The sequence below is a fragment of the Anolis sagrei genome, chromosome 1 (assembly GCF_037176765.1).
Source record: "Anolis sagrei isolate rAnoSag1 chromosome 1, rAnoSag1.mat, whole genome shotgun sequence".
Lineage (NCBI taxonomy): Eukaryota > Metazoa > Chordata > Lepidosauria > Squamata > Dactyloidae > Anolis > Anolis sagrei.
In genome coordinates, this window is record NC_090021.1 from 59,466,050 (window position 1) to 59,488,917 (window position 22,868).

The window sequence follows — 22,868 nt, forward strand, 5'->3', positions numbered from 1 at the left end:
ACATGGAACATGGCTCCGGGTGCAATTCACTCAATTGTGGATGGTGGACTCTGTGGATATTGGAGATAGCAACCTTTTCAAGCCTCCTCTATTTAATGTTTTGTCTATTTATAATGTGTCGGTTTATTTCCTGAAGTGTATGTCTTTGGCTAGCCATTTTCTTAGTTCTATGTACTTCAAGCAGTGGGAGGGGCTGCAAACCATATGACTGGTTCAGTGACTGTTTAGAATACAGTTTAAAAGGATAACAGTTGAGGAATGACAGTTGAGGCTTGATACATAGTATAAAACCAAACAAAAGTAATAAAAACATAAGACATTTGTGTCTCCTAATTAAGAACATTATCCATCTTGTCGTCCAGTTGTTCTAAGTTCCTATGTCTTTTACATTGCATTTTCAAACAGCCAGGTCTTGTCTCTTTTCTGGAATGTTAAGAGGGAGGGGGCTGATCTAATGTCCCTAGGAAGGGTGTTCCATAGCTGAGGGACCACCATTGAGAAGGCCCCGTCTCTCATCCCTGCCAAACATATTTGTGACACAGGCGGGATCGAGAGCAGGGTCTCCCTGGATGATCTTAAAAGTCCTAGCAGGTTCATAAGGGAGATGTGTTCGGACAGGTAAGTTGGACCAGAACCCTTTACTTCCAATCTTTTACCTATTCCTTCTCTGGACAAGTATAGCTCCAACTAGTAAACAGTGCGATAGAATGGGAATGAGAAAAATCTGTCCTGCCAGATGCTGTTAAATTTATTTATTTATTTACCATATTTATATACCGGCTTTTTCAGCCCGAAGGTGACTCAAGGAGGTTTACAGTCAGCACAATTCGATGCCCCTAATAACATAAAATACAATTAAAACATTTAGCATATAATATAAAAACCATACAAAACCAATAAGCATAAATCCTCAGCATCTCCTTACTAAAATCATTTTCCAGTCACATCGTCCAGTCGTTCCGAAGATCTAGATTTGCCTGTTACACTGCTTGCTCAAAAAGCCAAGTTTTAACTTATTTACGAAATGTTAGGAGGGAGGGGGCTGATCTAAAGATGTCAACAGCTCATTCACTGCCACTTATGATTAAAACTAATAGGAGTTGCAGTCTAACCACACTCCTTCAGAAGCCACAAATCCCTCCTTCTCTTTATGGCCCCAAGAGAGATGCTGTGGGAGGAGATTGGCGATGCAGCTAAAGCAGGCCTGGGCAAACTTGGGCCCTCCCTCCAGGTCAGTGGTTCTCAACCTGGCTGCCAGAAATCCCAGCCAGTTTACCAGCTGTTAGGATTTCTGGGAGTTGAAGGCCAAAAACATCTGGAGACCCCAGGTTGAGAATCACTGCTCCAGTTGTTTTGGACTGCCAACTCCCACAATTTCTAAGAGGCAACCAGCTGTTAGGAATTGTGGGAATTGAAGTCCAAAACACCTGGAGGGAGGGCCCAAGGTGGTTCAGGCCTGGCCTACACCGAGCCTATAAGGCACTAGCTGTCCCCTGCCACGCGTTGCTGTGGCCCTGTCTGTTGATCTGGAAAATAAAGTAATGAGAAAGTGTTGGTTTCTAATATATGTAATTTCTTTATGTTTGTAGGTAAACAGTATTTTTTGCTGTTTCTTTGTCAGTGTTGATGTGGAGAGTGTCTGGTTTGCCCACCCTGGAACATGCAACATATCATTGTCCTTCTTTAAGGGTCCCTTTCAAATCTATTATACTATATCTCTCTGTGTGTGAATAATATCTATCTAACTGTCTGTCTATACCTATGGCTGGATGGCTATTTGTCAGGAGGACTTTGATTACGTTTTCTTGCCCTGATGAAGGGAGTTGGATTGGATGGGGTGTGGGTAGTCTGCCCCAATTCTGTCGTTTGTGGGGTTCAGAATGTTCTGTGAATGTTGTGGGGTTCAGGTGAACTGTGAATCTCAGTAACTACAACTCCCAAATGTCAAGGTCTATTTCCCCCAAACTCCATCTGTGTTCATATTTGGGCATATTGGTTGCTTGTGCCAAGTTTGGTGTGATTTCGTTCATTGGTTCTTTTGTTTTTAAGGTACTCATTATGCACAGAGCATAGATGGATGGATGGATTGATTACACGGCACTGTAGAAGAGGCACCAGCTTTCCCCGCGCTCTCTTTCGGGGGCAGAGGGAAGACACGGAAGAGCCGCCTAGCAACCGTCCGACCAATCACAGGGCTCCTACGTAAAGGGTGGGGTGGGAAGCGCGAGGCAGGAAGCAGATCGCGGCGGATGTTGACACTCGGCCACACGCTGGGCCCCGCCCCTTCCGGTCCCTCGCCATGGAGACGGTGCTGGCGGAGGCGCTGCTCTCGAAGTGCGCGGACTCGGGCGCCTTGCTGGCGGCGGTGTGCGGCCCAGGCGGGGCCTTGTCGGCTGAGCAGGCGGAGGCGCTGCGCTTCCTGCTCGAGCTCCGCGGAGGGGAAGGGCTCGCTCGGGAAGCAGCGCTGGGCCGATGCCTCCCGGCGCTGCTCGGCGATGGCGGGGAAGCCACGGAAGAGGAGCGCCGGCGGGTGGTGCGTGCCGCAGGCGGGGCCCTCCGGCGCTGCGCCTGCCTCTGCGGGGCCCCGTTGGCGGAGCAGCTGGCCCGTGAGGCCCTGGCGGCGGCGGGGGCGCAGGGAAGAGGCCGCCGGGGCGTGGAGGCCGTCGTGGAGGTCCTGTCCGCCGTGGCCGCTTCCCTGGAGGAGCCGGTGCTGCTGAGGGAGGCTGTGGAGGCCGCTCTGGGGCTTCTGTGGGGGCGAGGGGGCGAGGAGGAGTGGGAAGCCGCGCAGGTGGCCGGGCGGCTCCTGGCGGCCTTGGGGAGGAACGCCGCCGCGCTGGGCCTCGTGTGGGAAGGGCTGATGCAGCCGCCCCCGCAGGCCCCTCAACGGGCGAGGCGGGCCCTGCTGGCCCTGTGTGCCCTCTCCGACGCCGTGCTCCCGAAGGACGGAGCGGGGCCTACCCCCAGCCTCGACGCCCGGCGCTGCAGGGGCTTCTGGGAAGCGGTGCAGGAGGGGCTGACGGCCCGCGACGCCCTGGACAGGAAGAGGGCCCGCTACCTCCTCAAGCGCGCCGTGGACGCCTCCAGCCAAGGCCTCCTCCTCGGGGACTGCCCTGGCGCCCAGGAGCCCGAAGGAAGCGGTGGGTGGCCCTGCGGGCTTGCTTGAGGGGGCATCTGCACTGGAGAATTCACGCACCTTAATGCCTTCCTTTCCTTGTCTCCCTTCTCTAAAGAACTTAACATTACTACTTATGTGCCAGGCACAATGGGAAGTGGCTACCAATGTGAAATACCTCATGTGAAAGAAAGGAACCATGAAAATGACCAAAATCTGGCCAACAGTATTAAAAAAAACTCTCAAATTATAAAAGTAAATAAAGAATAACACTCAAAACACAGGGGAACTCCAGACAAGAAATAATCAGGGACAGCTAATCACCTCTCACCAAAGGATTCTTTGAGGCAGTAACAACCTACACCTAAAAACTGTCAGGGCATCAAATGCTAATCAAGGTGGCCAATTAAAGCATTCACACCTAGCTTAAACAGACAAGAGTTCTTTCTCCCACGTTGGACCTTCCACAGCTTTATAAATCCAATTTTCCAGTTTCCAACAAACCTTACAATCTCCTAAAAACTGTCAGGGCATCAAATGCTAATCAAGGTGGCCAATTAAAGCATTCACACCTAGCTTAAACAGACAAGAGTTCTTAATTGGCCATCTGTGGATGCTTGCCACAGATGCAGGAGAAACATCAGGAGAGAATGCTTCTAGAACATGGCCATTCAACCTGAGAAACCTACAGCAACCCAGTCATTCCGGCCATAAAAGCCTTCGACAATACATTTCAGTTGTGTTTATGCAAAAGAAAAGAAAAAGGCAGGGTGCTGCTTACAGTAGTTTGGCCACATGTAGTCCCATCAAAGGAATCACAGATATATAAACCTAATTTTCCTAGTTCCAACAGACCTCACAACCTCTGAGGATGCCTGCCATAGATGCAGGCGAAATGTCAGGAGATAATGCTTCTAGAACAGGGGTCCTCAAACTTTTAAACGAGGTTAGGTCACAGTCCCTCAAACTGTTGGAGGGGCCAGATTATAATTTAAAAAATAAACATGAATGAATGAATTCCTATGCACACTGCACATATCTTATTTGTAGTGCAAAAACACTTAATACAATACAATAATTAAAATAAGGAACAATTGTAACAAATATAAACTTATTAGTATTTCAATGGGAAGTGTGGGCCAGCTTTTAGCTGATGAGATAGGATGGTTGTTGTGTGCTTTCAAGTTGTTTCAGACCTAGATTGACCCTGAGCAAGTGCCAGGTAAATGACCTTGGAGGGCTGTATCTGGCCCTTAGTTTGAGGACCCCTGTTGTAGAACATGGCCATACAGCCCGAAAAACCTACAACAACCCAGCCCTCATATACAACTCACACAGTTAACCTACAGTCTGTCCTTCTCCCACATTGCCCATGATACAGGTTACATCCACATTATTATTACTGAAATAAGAGTCATCTAAAGCAAATTGAGACTAAAGACAAACCAAACATAATGTAATATAGTTTTACTGTATTATAGAAATAGCTTTTTAAGTCATAGAATCAATTGAGTTGGATGTGACCTCATAGGCCATCCTGTCCAACCCCTTGCCAAGAAGCAGGAAAATCACATTCAAAGCACCCCCAACAGAAGGAAGTACAGATGATTACAGATATTTGTAATCATCAAATTACAAATATCCAACTTACAAATGACTCTTAGTTAAGAACGAGGGTGAAACAATAGGAAGTGGGAGAAATCTACCCTTCAGAAGGGATATTTACTCCAGAAAGAGTTATCATGGGAAAAAGGTGTCATCACCAATGGGTGGAAAAAAGACTACATTTGGGGAGTCTAACCAGGTAGGTGCGGGAATACAGGTAGTCTCTAAGTTATGAGGAAAGAGTTATGGAGAAAAGGTGTCTCTGCTGAAATTTTATCACCAGTCATTATTTACACAGCAGGCCCAATTTTTCAAAATCCAATTATCACAGTGACAAAAAGTGTGAAATCTTCTGAGCAGGCACAGACAGCAAAACAAACACCACAGGGGTGTTAAACCTTCCCCATGCTATCAAAAGCTAAACCACATGTATGTATGTAGCTGGATATAGACTTTAAAATGTACATGTTCCAACTTACAAACAAATTCAACTTAAGAACAAACCTACAGAACCTATCTTGTTTATAATTTGGGGACTGCCTGTATGTAATTTTAGTTAAATGGCATTCCCTATAGTACACTTTTGTTACTTGCTTGGGAGTTTTAGTTAATTGAGGGTCTGTATTCAGTGGTCAAAATGTATTAGCAAGCAGAAATAAGCTGATCCCTCACCTCTCTTATATACGGCTACACTGTAATACTGCAGGTTGACGCCGCTTGAACTGCCACATCTCAAGGGTATGGAATCCCAAGAGTTATGTAGATTTAGGCAAATCTACACTCATTATATGGACAGTGTAGAGCAGGCATGGGCAAACTTTCTAACTTGGGGGCCACATGGCGGGCTGGAACAGGGTGCGTGGACCGGGAGGGAGGGGGTTCTACCCAAACCCCCTCCCTGCTCTTTCCTCCCATTCTATTTCTCTTTTGGAGGCAGAAAGTGAAGAAAAGATGGGACACATTTGGATCCCAAAAGGGTTAGCCTTCGTCAGGATGAGATATGGTGGATGGGGGAGAAAAAGTGTATAAATTAGACCTCATATTACCTACTTCTGATATATAATTCTAGAGCTGGATGAGACCCCCAAGGGCCATCCAGTTCAACCCCTTGCCATGCAGGAAGGCACAGTCAAAGCACTCCCGATAGCCTCTGTGGAAAAGCCTGCAGAGGAGACTCCACCACACTCCTAGGCAGCCTAGGCCACTCTCCAGCAGCTCTTACTCTCAGGAAGTTGTTAATCTTTTCACTGTAATCTCTTTCCCTGCCATTTGAACCCATTGCTCCCTTGTGCCCTGGTGTCTGGAGCATCAGAAAGTCAGTTTCCCCCTCCTCAATGGAACACCCTTTTAAATCTTGAAACATGGTTCTTGTCTTCCTTCTCTACCTTCTCTTCTCCCAGCTAAACATCCTCCAGGAGGAAGGAAAAATAGAAGGAAGGGAGGAAGAGATTGATGGATGGAAGGAGGGAAGGGAGAGGGAGGGAGGGACGGGAAGAATGACAAAAGGGAAGGACGGTAGCCAGAATTTCGATTCGGGGGGGGGGGGAGGCTGAGTGAAAGAGGGTCTACCCTAGCAAACCTTTTGTATCGTTACCCCAATACCCCCATGCATATGGGATATATTGAGTATTGTGATCAGATCATGATATGAATAAACATAACAGTTTAAATAATGCACCACTAAGGCCTTTTCGCGAACCACCATGAGAATTCCGGGGGGGGGGGGGGGCTGAAGCCCCTCATCCCCCCCCCCCCCACCCGGCTACATGCCTGGACAGAAGGAGAAAAGAGGGAAAAGGGGAAGGAAGGAAGGATGAAAGAGTGGAAGGGAAGGAGGAAAGAAAGAGAGAAGGCAGGAAGGATAGGATAGGATGGTGTGAGAGAAGAAGGCTTAAGAAAAGAGCCCAAGGGGCCACATCTAGTCCCCAGGCCTGGTTTTACCCATACCTGATGTAGAGCCATATATGAAACCGCATTATATGGTCAGTATAAAATCAAAGTACTGTCAGATTGCATTAATTTGATTATGTAGATACACTTAGTTATGAACTGGAAGCGAAATGTTTATCCAACAGGTCAGGGAATCAGGAATTTGAATTGGCTGAAAGTGGAACCCAGGTTATTTCATTTAGACTACTGAACAATGTAAATGGAGGCTCTCAGTTATCCAGAAATCTCAAGCAATCAGCAAAAGTTTATTGACTACCATTTAACTCTAATCACATACTGCATTCACAATGCTGCTTTTATAATACAGTACAACAGTAAAACTATTACATTAAATTAAGTTTATTTTGCTTTAATTTGCTTTTAATTACTCTTTTTTCAATAATAATAAAGTAGACATAACCTGCATTATGGGTGATGTGGGAGAAGAAGGTTTCATATTTGTAGTGGTTTCCCACTATGCTTGACATGAAAGCAATATGTCACATTGCCTGGGGAATGGGAGACGGAAATAAAGTAAGACCTCCATAGCCATAGGGGATAGAAGTTACTTGAAGTTATTTGAAGCTGTGAATATGACTGAACACCATTAAATTAATTGCTTGACTGCTGATCTCAGCATAACATAGTGTTGTGCTGGAGAATCTCAAGATTATTTCTCAAGGATTTGGCCCTACAGTGTGACTTTGTGGCAGTGTCCAGGCAGAGCATACTATAGAATTTTGCTGGAAAACGTAGCAAATGTATGGAGAAACAATTTTTCCAATGGGCATACGTAATTAAAATCATGGATATGGGTTCTGTGGTTACAGAGGTTTTACTATAATTGTTTCTGTATTTACAAAACCATGTGGGAGGGACAAGTTCATGCTGTTGTTCTTTTGAGGCGAACATTGTTTAGTCCTTCAAATGAGCATATTTATTTATTTATTTAAAACATTTATATTCCATGCTTCTCACTCCGAAAGGAGACTTGGGGCGGAGCACAGCATATACATGGCAAACATTCAATGCCGGGACATGAATTCATTATATGCATACATAAACATTAAAAACATTTGTCTCAATATTAATATACACATTAAAACTGCATGAAGTTCCCATGAGCTCCAGGCAGCATAACCTATGGTAAACAGTATTGGGAGCTGTCAAGGGCTGCACTTAGCCCAACTCTGACCTACATTAATACTTGCTGCCCACATGAGAGCAAGTATTTTGTCCATTAAAATTAGTTAAGTGTGGCTCGTGTTTTCAACATCTCATTCATGTTATGGTTTTGTTACTGTTCTCATGTTAGTGACCTTGTTATACATAGCATTTGTTACATTTTTCTAAGCATACAAAATTGTTTCTAATTTGCTGATCAACAGGACCTTATCTGTTTTGGTGGTGTACTGGAAAAAATGATCAACTTACTCAGTTTTGGGAAGATTACATTTTAATTTTGGAGATTCTGGAAGGAAACCAGGTAAAGATGCAACATTTTACAAATCGTAGCTAAAAGTCACTGCTGTTGACAGAAATACAGAAAATGAGAAGGCAGAAATCAGCAGGTGAAAATGCTGTTTTATTGCTGAACAGAAATTTTATCTGCTTTTAAATGTTTTGGCAGGCGCATAGTTACAGAGAGGGCAAAATTAGGGCTTTGCCCCCAGTGAGCATTTTGCCTTTCCCATGATATTTTTTTTCTTCAGCTCTCAAATTTCTAGAATTCTCAGAGAGTGAGGCAGGGAAACTTTTGAAAATTGTTCACATCTATAACTTTCATATTGGCATTCCTTTGGTAGTTGTTCCTGCTCTCTTTTTTGGATGCTCATTTCTGAATATATGGCTGAATATATTCAGAAATGCACGATGCTAGGAAGTTGATGACTGAAGTGAAATTTCATTGGGAGATGTTTGAATTCTTATTTTGAGGAGAGTGCACTTATTTTTAACTCATAACTACAGGCTTGTTTAATAGTATGCAAGTGGGGGGGGTCTCATTCTAAATGTAGACTTTTTGCACTTGATTGATACTAATAAAATAGATAGGCAAATTTGGAAATATGCCTATCTTTGTAACTCATTGTAGAGATCAATATATAGTTCATATGTTTTTATTTACAGAGTAAATTAATATACTTTTGTGTGTTTCCCTTTTTAGATTCATGTTATGAAACCAGTATTGCCTAAATTAAATAGTTTATATGAACATGCACTATCAGAACAAAAAGGTAAGTCTGTTTTGTTAGTTCCATTTAAGACATATATTTATTTTTTGGATTGCAAACTTTCTTTTTGGTTTGTTGTTTTTTTACCACAAGTAATCATTTACTAAGGAATGTTGGTGGTAGCATTTTGTGATATAAATATAAATTACATCAATGAATGGATTCCTAGAAAGTCTTGATGCCTGTTGACAACTAGTTTACACTGTTGCTAGCCAGATATTTGCTAGATTGTGGTGAATCATCAGGACTGCATTTTGTTAAACAACAAACATAATGCGTGCATCCAAGAATTGGTTTTCTTGCTATTCTTTTCTATAGAATTAGAGGTAATGGCACATGGCTACCACATGGAATGTGAAAATGTTTTTATATAATCACTAATTAAAATCTTGTGGTAATTGAATTATGATACATAGAGATAATATGTTCTTGCTTCTGTATTAAGTAAGAAACGTTGAGAGATAGCTAATACTCTGGTGCTAATGCACTTTTGCTCTTCTTTTTCTAACACAGATTGTTGGGTGTATCATCCATCATGGCACATGTGCATTTACAAACGGATGTTTGAGAGTGAAAACAAAACATTGGCAAAAGACGCTGTTGTTCACTTTCTTGAAATCTGGCAAACAAAATGTCTTCCCACATCACCAGGATTTTCAGAGGTACGATTTTCTTTCCCTTAATTTCTATTTGAACTCCTTTGTTTGCATACTGTGGAAGAAGAAGGGGAATTAAAATCTTTTTGACTTGATTTGACAAAGCCATTCAGACTTTAGGCCAAAATCACAAAAGTTATCCATGGGACAAATGAACAACATGCTCTGGAGACTTAAGGGGAACATGATGAAAATACACGAGTATTATTTGTCTTCATCTGGTGTGCATGCTGTCGCTTTTACTCTGATTATGAGGACAGGAGTGCACATAGTCTCCTGCTTATATTAAAATTTGCATATAAACTGGTATGAAGGGATTTTGGTAATGGATTGTCATTCATCTAGTAATACATATTTTTCCAATGAAGCTTATTGTATAGAGAATCATGGCAGCGCAAAAACCATTAATTGTGGAAAGAAGGTTAGGATTTGTTAATCACACACACCATCCTCATAAGGCTCATTCATTTTTGGAATGTGGGAAAATGAAGAGGGTTAGCATCTTACCTTTTATGATATTTGTAACTAACACTCACATTTTTAGAAGGTGGGAATAATCTGCTCAGTTTACCTCTATACAGAGTTGAGGAAATATATTTGCTTCTATTTATTTGGATACTCATAATTCGGTTAATTTTAAATTTTAAATCCCTTTATAACGTTTATAAACTTCATTCATAATTTAATCCATTCTTACTTTTTAGAAATACTTTTGCAGTTATTTTTAAATTATAGCTAAAGTTATTATTTTGTAAATGCAAACATACTGATCTATATAAATAAAAATGTAATGTTCGTTTGTGGGATTAACATCACTCAAAAACCACTGGACGAATTGCCGCCAAATTTGGCTACAAGACACCTACTAACTCAAGGAGTGACCATCACTAAAAAAAATTGATTTAGTCATTAGGGAGTTGTCATTGCTAGGATTTATAGTTCACCAAGACCATTTCGAACTCCACCAATGATGGAATTGAACTAAACATAGCACATAGGACTCCCATGACCAACAGAAAACACTAGAAGGGTTTGGTGGGCATTGGCCTTGAGCTTGGGAGTTGTAGTTCACCTATATCCAGAGGACTGTAGACTGAAACAATGATGGATCTGGACCAAATTGGCACAAATATTCCATATGCCCAAAAATGAACACAGATGGGGGGAATAAACCTTGACATTTGGGTGTTGTAGTTACTGGGATTTATAGTTCACCTACAATAAAAGAGCATTGTGAACCCCAACAACGACAGAATTGCAAACTTCCCACACAGAACCCCCATGACCAACAGAAAATACTTAAGGCCATTCAGTCCAACTCCCTTCATCAGGGCAAGAAAACATAATCAAAGCCCTTCTGACAAAGAGCCATCCAGCCATAGATATAGATAGATATATATGATTCACACACAAACACAGATATAGTATCATAGATTTGAAAGAGACCCCTAAAGAAGGACAATGATATGTTGCATGTTCCAGAGTAGGCAAACTAGACAAGCTCCACATCAACATTGACAAAGAAACAGCAAGAAATACTGTTTACCCACAAGCAGAAAGAAATTACATATATTAGAAACCAACATTTTATTTTCCAGCTCACCAGACTAGGCCACAGCAACGTGTGGCAGGGGATGGCTAGTACTTGATAAAAGATGAAAAGTGGGATAAAAATAAGACAAATATATAAATAAAATCATTATTGTCTACTGTTTTCTTTAATACAAATGCATTTTCTTTCTTTAGTTCGTTATTGGCCCTTTAATGGATGCCCTTTCTGAAAGTTCTCTTTATAACAGGTAATATATTATTTATTAAAAACAATGGATAGTTTCTTTAGATGTTAAAAGATAGCAGTCATAACTGCTGGTTGATGATAAAAAGAGAAAGGGTCCGAGTCATTTAATCTTGTATTCTGTTGGGGTAGAAGTCTTGATCATTAATTTAGGTAATCAGTGAACTTATTAGTTCAGGGTATGCTTGAGACTACCCTGGTTCTGATTCCCTGATACAGTGTTACATCCAGAAATAATTGTGTACAAGAAGGTTGATGGGAGAAAAGCAGGCTTCTGATCCTCTTCTTTAAAAGCTTTAATGTGCATTGAGAAGCCCTCGGTGCATAATTATATGGGAAAGCAAACTGACCAAAGTTAGAATGAAGACTTCTTCTCAGAAGGCCTCTTTTGAATACAGAAAGCATTTTTGGCTAATTTTTCAGTACTCCTCCTTGAACCTATTTCAGTCAGCTGGATCCTCTAACGTGGAAAAGGTTTATTTTGAAGGTGATGAGAAACTGCTGAGGAGAGGATAAGGCAGACCTTTGCATACATTTATTTCTAGATTCAAGATGTTAACGTTGTTGTTAATTATGTTAGCTTGCTTTGTAATACAAATATATGTATGAACACTATCTCTGATGTTTTACATCAGCTACTTAGTTACATATGCTATGTAATGTCATCTGGCCTGACCCCTCTCAAGCCCACCTTAAACAGCCAGCATCCACATCAGGCAAAGGAGATTGTTCGGCTGCTGATTGGAGTCCAAGGAGTATCATGTTTCTAGTCCTCTGCCACCAGCACACTATGCTGACATGACAAATTGTGACAGAGCCATGCTTCTGATTTTTGCTGGTGCTATGGGTGGGAAATGTAATTCACCTTGCACCTCAGTTGGAAGCTGAGCAGATCTTTGCCTAACACAGCTGCTGACTCTTAAGGTGGGCTTTGGAGGCAGTCATGTAGTCTTATTATAAGACTATAAAATCTGAACACAAGGGCAGTTGTAGATCTGTAACTCTGGATTCCAAGTCTGCTATTGCCTTTTTATAAAGTTGTTAGCAGCATACAGAATTATTTGTATGATTAACAATAAGCGGAACATTTTTAAACACTTGGGAGTCTCGGCTTCTAATTTTCACTACTGTTTTTTCTTTGGTTATTATCAGGTCACCAGGTCAAAATATAGGAACCTGTCCTCCATTAGGATTGAAACTGCAGGCATTCCTGGCTACATTCTTTACAAACCTTCCAGCAGAAGAAAAATGTATGTTAAGGATTTTGGTTTGAAATCACATGAAAACCCATTCTTCATGTTAGTCCTTATTCCATGCAATTTAAATGGGAAATTGGTCACAGGGAGGAAGCTGTCACTCGGATATCCATGTGGATTCTATATCTGCACCATGTGAAACCATCTCACTTAAGTTGTTAGTTTGTCTCAGTGTTATGTTTGACATTGAACATGTGTGCAGCAGGTGTTTATAACTGCTGTGTAGAAAGCTTTCTGGTTGCATTTCCCCCCAGAAAGATACTCTGCATTGATTGGACTGTCTGGACTCTGCTCCTGCTGTATAAACAGCTCCCCTGAATTCGGCATTGGTCTAAGACAGCAATGGTCTAAACCAGCCCTGAATTTAGTTGACTGTGTAAATGAATGCTCAATCTGACACTCTTGATACAGTGGTTGTTCCACCATACGCCTATAGCATCTGATTTGTTTTTCACTAGAACCATAACATTCACAACAGTTGAGAAAGGTAGGTATAGTATTTTGGAGCCAAGTAGAGCTGAGTACATGTTTAGCCCAATAATGTGTTTTCAGTACTGACACTCACTCACTCATAAAACTTTTCATGCATGTTCCAACTCTCAAGCAAGATTTATCTGGCTTGTAGAAAATAGTATTCTATAGGGCTGGGCAATTCGTTTCGTTAATTCGTAATTCGTTAAAAAATTCGTTATTTTTTGAATTACAAAACGATAACGAATCAGTCTGGAGCAATCTGGAGCAATTTTTAAAAAAAACGAATTTTTAAAGCTGTTTTGTAATTGTTTTGTAATTGTTTCGTTATTATTTCAGCTCCCAAAGCTCTGCGTATTGGTACTCCTTCTTGCCTCTAAGCCCAGCTGGCTGCATTTTTCTCGCTGGTTATAGAATGACATTCTGCTTATACTCAGAAATGATTTGGCATTTAAGGCTGCTTCACTTTTTTCTGCTCCTGCAAGAATAAATGCCCCTTAGGGATGGAGATCAAGATGCCCGCTCTGGGGAAGGGAGGAGGAAGGGTGGGGAGAAGCAGAGCCCCCGGGACTCGCCAGGAAGTTGAACCGGGGCCACTGGTTCCTCTCCTGCCTAGTTGCCCCTCTTTCGCCAGCATCGCCAGGAGGCACCAGAGACCCCCAGGGAAAGTGCTGGTCTTGACCTATAAAACCCTATACGGTTCCGGCCCAGTGTATTTAAAGTGCTGGTCTTGACCTATAAAACCCTATACGGTTCCGGCCCAGTGTATTTGTCCGAACGGATCTCCCTCTACATCCCACCTCGAAGTTTAAGATCTTCTGGGGAGGCCCTGCTCTCGACCCCGCCAGTCTCTCAAGCGAGGCTGGCGGGGACGAGGAGCAGGGCCTTCTCAGTGGCGGCCCCCCGCCTGTGGAACTCACTCCCTGGGGAGATTAGATCGGCGACCTCCCTCCTAACATTTAGGAAAAAACTAAAGACCTGGATGTGGGACCAAGCTTTTGGTCACTCTGACAATTAAATCAAGGACCTGGGAATAGACAAGACAAACGGAATAGAACGGACTTATGGACTCTGATATATGGACCCTGACATGAGATTGTTTTAGGTTTTAGGATTTTACTATGTACTGATGTTTTAATTTAAGTGTTGAATTGTTATTTTTTGTATTACTTGTTATGTGTTCGGGCATCTAATTGTGCCCTCCCCTGTAAGCCGCCCTGAGTCCCCCCCGGGGTGAGAAGGGCGGGGTATAAGTGAATGAAATAAATAAATAAAAAAAATAAAGCCTGGAAGAATCCCGAAAGCAAAACATGCCGTGAAGATGAGGGAGGAAGAGGAGGATGGGGAGGCGATGAACCTACCCGGAAAGCTTGGCGATCTTGACAAAGCTAAACACATCCATCCATGCAGCCGCCTGAGCTCTGCCCGCTCGCCTCGCTCGCCCTTCTCTCGCTCACTCCAGCAGCTCCATGCCTGGGAGAAGGCGGCTTGGCAGAGGGCAGCTCTCCTTCTCTTCCTTTCCCCAGCAGAAGAAGCAGAAGCAGCAGCAGCAAACCTTGGCGGGGACGGGAGCTGCTACCCCCCTCCGGCCAGTTGTTGGCCGTGCAACAACTCGCCGGAGGGGGGTAGCAGCTCCCGTCCCCGCCAAGGTTTGCTGCTGCTGCTTCTGCTTCTGCTTCTTCTGCTGGGGAAAGGAAGAGAAGGAGAGCTGCCCTCTGCCAAGCCGCCTTCTCCCAGGCATGGAGCTGCTGGAGTGAGCGAGAGAAGGGCGAGCGAGGCGAGCGGGCAGAGCTCAGGCGGCTGCATGGATGGATGTGTGTTTAGCTTTGTCAAGATCGCCAAGCTTTCCGGGTAGGTTCATCGCCTCTCCCGGCGGCCCCAAGAGAGGGGGAGAGAGAGGAAGAGAAGCCTGAAGCGTGGAGAGGAGGAGGAGGAGGAGGCAGCAGTAGAGGCAGCGACGACTCCTACCAGGGCTCCTGGTTTCAGGGCCGCGCGCGTGCGCGCTCCCGCTCTCCCTCTCTCTGCCAGGGCCAATTCGGGGTGACCCAAAGTGCCTGCCGGGCGAAGAAGGGAGCAAGTTGCACAACCGCGTCCGCCATTTTAACAAATTGATTCGTTAATAATAACGAATTTTCGTAAATACCGAACTTTTTGGGGGGAAAATTTTGTAATTATTTTAAATAACGAAACAAAAAAACACCCCAATTACAAAACGATTACAAAACCAAATTTTTGCGTTGTTACCCAGGCCTAGTATTCTAGTATTAGAAAATGATGGTAAAGTTGCATAACATAGTACCATTGTGAAGAATGTATTCTTCTGTCAGTATTGCAAGATAGTAACATAGCTCTTCCACTGGATGAGTTCATTGTCACAGTGTTTCTAGCAATTGTTTTCTGTACCATTTTTTCTCTGCTATTATGTACAGTTGTGTCAAACAAGTTGTCTGTTCAGGCCAGATTTAGTGAAAGGAACAGTTTGAGTTAAAGAATGTATTCCAAGTTTTTATTGGGGGGCATATTCTCTGCTATTTAATGTTTAAATTGTTTTATTTAATTGTTTTATATTTGTTATAAAATACATTTTTTAAAATTTCTTGTTAAGGTACTTTTTTGTTAAAGTTCATACAGAAGATGAGCAATAGACACTGGTGTGCTGTTCCCATTTTGTTTTTCTCCATGGCCTTGGCCCATATTCCACCATATAGAGCTCTGGATGTTGCAGGACTCTTAGCTCTGAGGTAACATTATCAGTTGTCTATATAAAATGTTCTAAGCCCTTGACTCATTATTTAATTTTTAAAAGTGTGTATTTGTAGGGATCTCTGCTCATATCTCACTGCTGCCTGCACTAAACATACGCTTAATGAATAATTCTGCCACTGCTACCAAATGTGAGGTTTCCACCATTTATGTGATTTTTCCACCATTGGAGAAACAAATCTGGGGCTTTCCATTGAAGCAATAACAAACATTACCCCAACTCTAGGGAATCTTCCTCAGCAATTCTAGCACTGTCGGATGTGTAAGTCTTGACAATTAACCCACCCAATGGCACAGCCTCATGGTGTTCTTTGCAAAAACTCAGTGTGAGGACTTTTTCTTCCTTGTCTTGTGTAGCACCAACTGTGGGTGTCAGTCAAGATGAGGATTTATACTACTTTAATCCCCAACACAGTCAGTGCTACCAATACTAACATCTTGTCTGAAACCAAACTCTCAGAATGATAATGATTCCAGAGGCCAGAAGTATATAAAAAGATTTTTTACAGAGATTAAACATAATGTAGCAAATTATTTATACATAACAATAAAAACATCATACTTGCTTCCTCAGACCCTTACTACTCACTTATCTCAACTGCTTTCTCTCACTACAACCCTAGTCTCCCGCAAAGTCCCCTTAAACTTTTTCAGCTGCATGATTCTCAAATCCATGATAAAAGGTGAACATACACCCCTCAAACTGACTGTCATTCACCAATTGTCCCTTGCAAATTTTAAAACACCCACCAATCAGCATTCCATTCACTTCATTTTCTCCCCCTCCTAACAGATCCTTATACAGCAATATGTTAATATGTAAACCCATAACATCTTAGTATTGTATCCATTTTCAGAGATGTTCTGCAGTGTACTATGATCACACATCAGATTCTCCTACGAGGAGCAGCCCAATGTTATCTCCTTCAAGCAGCCATACACTTGACAGATATAGTAAGTACTGTTATTTTGGACCATAATTAAATTATGTTTTAGAAAATGATTATATTCAATATAAATAATTTATTTTCTAAAGCTTTTATAAAAACGTTGCTATTTGTTACATTTAAAGATACAGAAATTTTAAAAAAGGGTCTAACCAGTGGAAGAGAGTTCCCCAGCCTGGGAGCAGCCATTGTGAAGGCTCCCTCCCATGTCCTCAGCAGATGTGTCTATGAAAGAAAGTCCTCCCTTGAAGATCTTAAACCTTGGACTAGCTGGTGTAGGGAGATATGGTCTCCTTATGCTGTGTTATTCTTATTGATCAATGGAAAGATCTCAGATTACTGCATTGTTCTTATCTTTTTGAAAATGAGTGTAGTGTGTGTCCTTATAATTGAGAATGAACGGAAGAATTGTGCCCTGAACATGTATAACAGCTTTCATTTCAGTATAGTCATTAAACAACTATTTTAGGTTCTCTTAGTTCTTTCAATAGAAAGAGAAATAGAAAACAAATACTCATGGTCAACTATCACTAGATTAGAAGGGGAAATACACACTGTTTTTTAAAAAGATTGAAATGGCCTTTCCCCCCATCTATGATGAAAAATTGATTAAGAAACATCTTTTTTCCACACTACAGTGCTTTACAAAATCTTAGTAATATACTTCAAAAATTAAGAATGACTGTGCTAACTTTAGACATTCACTCTACTTTCTCTGTGTTGGAAAAAGAAACAGACTTATACCTGATTTTTGTGAAATTTTTAAACTGACTATATGCTATGTTTAAGTGAAATACTGAAGACAATACTTGTTTTCTTGGTTTCTATTTTTTTTAAGGAGAAGGTGTCCCTTTCAGATATTTCAAATCTCATTGTATGTCTAAGACCAGAAGAATCATTAAGCAGAGGAACAACCCTGTGGAGAAAGGTAAGAGAAAAAATATAGAAGTTGACTAGAATCCTGTTGGTAATATGACTTGAGTATTACCAAGTCATATTACACACACACACGACTCGCACACACACGACTTCCGGTGAGCTGCGATGGAGGCAGGCTGGGCGTTTTGGGAGCTCCTGAAACGTCAACCTTTCAAGGCCGGCTGGTGGGCGTTGTAAGCCCCCCTCTCCTCGGCAAAGAAGCGGAGGGGAGCGCAGAGACCTCTTATACCCGGCAAACCCCAAATGGCACCCACCCCTCAAGGGTGAGGGTCAGTGGGTAGGCTGTGGTGAGGTCGTGCGAGCCGCGGGAAGGGGAGCAGGCTTGACGCTATTCAAGCCAGCATTCACTGCACATCCAGCTCGGATACCAGCGAAACAAGAGAAAAGAACAGAATGGCTGTGGTAAAAGACAGCCAAGAAAGTATGTGAGTACTCATTGCACCGCGGGGGTCATTTCCCTTGGGAAAGGCGCGTTTTTCATACAGAATACAATATAAAGGAGACCGCGACTCTCGGCCCATATTATCAAGATCTTTCCACCATCCATGGGAAAGTAAACTTCTTTGTTTTATCTCTTTATGTTGAAAGAAGGGGAACCGCAGTTAAAGTAATATAACTATATCCTCTCCGGCCGCACAGCCTTTGACGAGGTGGCGTATTACAGGATATCACATGTGGATTTCAAGGGAACAAAGAAAATAGTTTCTCAAGGGCTCAAAGGCTTAAGAGCCCACACGGAGCTAACGGGTTAACTTCTCCCCAAGCGGGAGTCAGCTGAAGGAGCAAACCTCACTCCTTGAACCAGTAACAATCTGTTAACAAATTGATCCCCAGTTAAAGTACCTTAGTGGGAATCCGCACAGGATTTTTAAAGAAACATCCAGCGCCGCTCGGGAAGCCGCCGGGAATACTCGCGCACACAACCCGGAAGCTCGGGAAGGGGGAGCGAAGGCGCATGCGCGGGAGGTAGGAAGTCAAGCAAAATACATCGCGAGACCCCAAGGCCCCGCAAACAGAGCTACCAAGGGGAGGAGGTGGTGAAGCGGAGAGAGGGAAAACCGCGGAAGGCCCCTCTCACCTCCCCGCCACAAATCCAGTACGTCAGACATCCCCGGACAACAGCGAACCCGAGGAGAAGAGAGATCTGGGCAAGAGTGTGAGAGGAAAGAAGTGGCGAAGAGCTGCAGCAAACAAGGATAAGAAGGAACGGGCGGAGGTGAAGCACTGCGTGAGGGAAAGGGGATAGGGGGAACGGAAGAAGGAGGGAAGAAGAAGGAGGGGGAGGAAGCAATAGGAGAGTAAACTGGGGTTTGTGAAGACCACTGCAAGTGAAAGAGACGGATTTTACGACATCTCCCGATACTTCCTCGACGAGAGGAATCGAAAGTGATCCAAAACCCCCACTCACCCCCCTCTTCAAAATCTTCCCCCGCCCTGACTCCACTTATCTTCCCTACTCTCATCCCTCCCCTCTCCCCAACCACCTTAGTGGAAAACAGTCCATACAGACGTAAAGAAGAACCCATTAAAGGACACCAAACAAGTAATAACAAAATAAAGCTAGATAAACAGGGGAAAAATTTAAGATTTAAAAATAATAATAATAATAATATTAATAACCCAAGCCAATCTGTGGGCCCTGTGCCACTCCAAGCCCATTCTAACAAAGACAGAGAAAGAAGCCCAATAACCGTGTCTAACCCAAAAATGATGACTCCTAAAACAAAGCTGGAGAAAACAGATAAGGAGAACAAAGAGAGTAAGGAAGTAAAAGATCTAAAAGAAATTAAAGACAACAAAGACTCCAAAAGCCAAGCAAGAAAGGGCTCATCAGCTGAAGATTCGATAAACAAAGAAATCTTGAAAGAGATCTTGAAGATTGCTGACAAACAAGACGAACTGAAGAAGGACCTTAAAAGAATCGAAACAAACCACGCAACGCAACAAAAAAACCTACAAGAAGAGCTACAACTGCTAAGGAAGGACCTCACCTCTGAAGTCTCCCTGATAAAAGATGAGATGAACAACATGGCCTCGGATATAAAAAAGATCAAAGAAGATAAGGGAAAAGCTGAGAAAGCCCACAAACAATTAGATGAGAAAATCAGTAAACTGGAATTGGAAATTACAAAGACTAAGGAACTGCAGGAAAGAATGGAGATGAAAGAACTAGAATCACAATTAAGATTCAGGAACATCACAGAAGAACCCAATGAAGATCTGAGGCAAATAATCGTCACTATGACTGCGGCCATGCTTAATAAAGACCAGAAGGAGGTAGATCTGGAGATCGATAGAACCTACCGAATCGCAACGAATTACTCAAAAAAAAATAAAACACCTAAAGACACAATAGTCCAGTTTACAAAGAAGAGGACTCGAGATGAAATATTGAAGATCAACAGCAATACGCCCCCTTACTACAAGGACAACAAAGTGACCATTATGAAAGAAGTTCCTCAATCAACGATAATCAAAAGAAAGAAATACTTCTTCTTAGTGGATGAATTAAGGAAAGCAAACATTAGGTTTAGATGGGAAAAACCAGAGGGATTGATGGTGTCTTACAAAGAACAAAAGTTTTGGTTGACAAGCGAGGAGAAAGCCTCCGACTTCTATAGAACCCTGATGAGCGACCAAGGAAGGACAGCTAGCGACCATAGACTGATTGGGGGCAGACAGATAAAACGACCTCTAAGCTCACCAGACAACGATAGACAACACGGACCCAAGGCAAAAGAATTTAAAACCAGGCAGACGGACAGTGGAAACGGATTTGGCGACTCAGGACTGAGCCATGAGGATCAAAATGGAAAAAATGATTGAATGTATGAAAGAAATAAAGATATTTTGTAACAATGTAAACGGTCTCAATTCGCCTGTTAAAAGGAAGAAACTGTTTAATAAAATTAAGAAAGGGAAATACGATCTGGTAGCCCTACAGGAGACCCATACGGCACAGAAACATTCAGTACACCTAGTAAACAGGGAACTAGGTAAAGAGTTTCACTCATTAGCAGGGGAAAAAAAAAGGGGAGTAATAATCTACGCAAGAGAGAGACTAGCCCCAGAACTAGCTTTTCGGGATTCAGACGGTAGGGTTGTCGGCATAAAAATAAAGCAGGGAAATAAAAATATCTTAGTTTGCAATCTATACGCCCCGAACGGCCCAAAAACAAAATTTTTAAAGAATTTGAACGAGCAACTCCAAGAATCACAGCATGATCATTTGATCCTGCTAGGTGACTTCAACGGAGTGGTCAACAATGCCTGGGATAAAAGCAAAGCGGTTAAAGACACCAAGGGGGATAAATGCAACTCGCTCCCATTAAAATTCTTACATCTTAAAGAAGAGTGGGACCTAGTGGATGCCTGGAGAACCCAAAACATAGAAGAGAGGGACTACACATTCTATTCTGGAAGGCATAATAGATGGTCCAGAATAGATATGGTTTGGGCCTCAAAAGCAATCAATCCACAGCTCTCTAGAATTAAAATTCTTCCTAGAGACCTATCTGATCACTGCGCCCTGGAATTTACTCTTAATCAGAGGGAAAAAACCTTCAGATGGCGTTTAGACGACAACCTACTTAAAGAAGAGAAAGACATAGATACAAATAAAAAACTGCTAAAAGAATACTTCGAACTAAATGATCTGCAAGACACTAATTCTATAACCCTGTGGGAAGCCTGTAAGGCCGTCATGAGGGGCCACCTCATTAAACAGAAGAGAAATATAAACAAAGTAAAAACCCAGAAACTCGAAGAGATCAACAGGGCGATAGAAAAAGCTGAACACCAACTCAAAAAAAATGTGGAAAACAAAAAAGCAAGAAAAGAACTAGACCAACTAAAGAAACAGAAATTCTCACTAGAAACAGAAGACCTGGCAAAACAACTACGGTCGATCAGACAGAAGGAATTCCTCCAAGCAAACAAACCAGGGAGATGGCTCGCCCGGAAGATCAGAAGGAAAAAACAAGAGAACTACGTTGTGAGAATTAAAACCAAAAAGGGCGAAGCCACATCGGATCCAGATATAATTAGAGAGTTCTACGACTACTATAATAATCTTTACAGCGAAGATAGAGTGAGCATGGATGAGATTACGTCATATTTGAGTGACCAGAAGCTGGAGAGGCTATCAGATCAGGAAAGAACGCTACTGAACAACGAAATATCAGAAGACGAAATCAAGAAAGCGATAAAAAGACTAAAATCATCAAAGGCACCTGGCCCGGACGGCTTTACGGCCGCTTTCTATAAGTCAATGTGCAACGAAATTACCCCTTACCTGAAGAAAGTCATGAATTTGGCCATGACGGACAAGGTGATCCCGGATTCCTGGAAAGCCGCGACAATCATAGTAATACCAAAGGAGAATACCGATCCAACGGAAGTGAAGAACTACAGACCCATATCTTTACTTAATCAAGATTATAAGATATTTACGTCAATTCTCAGCGAGAGACTGAAGACCTTTCTAAACAATTGGGTAGGAGAGGAACAATCGGGCTTCCTTCCAGGAAGACAAATGAAGGAAAATATAAGGAACATCATCGACCTAATTGAGTATTACGATTTCCACCACCAGAGGGAAGTAGCCTTCATGGCGGTCGACGCCGAGAAGGCGTTCGACAACGTACGCTGGGAGTTCTTTCAAGCGATTCTGAGGGAAATGGATTTTGGATATGGATTCACTAATGCGATCGAAGCTATATACAACACGCAGGAAGCTAGGCTTTGGATTAATGACTGTCCGTCCAACCATATAACAATAAGGAAGGGGACTAGACAGGGTTGCCCTCTCTCCCCCCTTATCTTTAATCTAACCCTGGAAATCCTGCTTAGGAATCTGAGAATAGACAAATCCCTGCCCCACTTGAGTGTAGGCAAAAAGGCTCTAAGGTTTAGAGCCTTCGCAGACGACTTGATCTGCGTAATAGAAGATCCAAGGAAACATGCCCAAACGTGGATATCAAAGATAGAGAGGTTCGGTAAACTGGCGGGCTTCAAGATCAACAGAGAAAAAACAAAAATCTTGACGAAAAACATAAACAAGAAGAACCAAGAAGAGCTTAAGAAAACTACAGGAATGACAATAGTCACAAAACTAAAGTATCTAGGCATTTACATCTCGGCAAACAATAGACAACTCTTCAAA

The 22,868-nt window shown here is 42.5% G+C and overlaps 1 protein-coding gene across 1 annotated transcript in view; it reads left to right on the plus strand.

Annotated features, from left to right (window-relative positions):
• Positions 1–2,262: 2,262 nt before the first annotated feature.
• TARBP1 (TAR (HIV-1) RNA binding protein 1) overlaps positions 2,263–22,868 on the plus strand; it is a 42,247-nt gene continuing 21,641 nt past the window's right edge. The window contains exons 1-9 of the mRNA XM_060753840.2: positions 2,263–3,137; positions 8,035–8,132; positions 8,811–8,880; positions 9,391–9,539; positions 11,280–11,332; positions 12,481–12,578; positions 15,661–15,796; positions 16,676–16,772; positions 17,604–17,693. Of these exons, the coding sequence (XP_060609823.2) occupies positions 2,300–3,137; positions 8,035–8,132; positions 8,811–8,880; positions 9,391–9,539; positions 11,280–11,332; positions 12,481–12,578; positions 15,661–15,796; positions 16,676–16,772; positions 17,604–17,693 (1,629 nt within the window). The 5' untranslated portion in view covers positions 2,263–2,299. The remainder of the gene's footprint in view (positions 3,138–8,034; positions 8,133–8,810; positions 8,881–9,390; positions 9,540–11,279; positions 11,333–12,480; positions 12,579–15,660; positions 15,797–16,675; positions 16,773–17,603; positions 17,694–22,868) is intronic.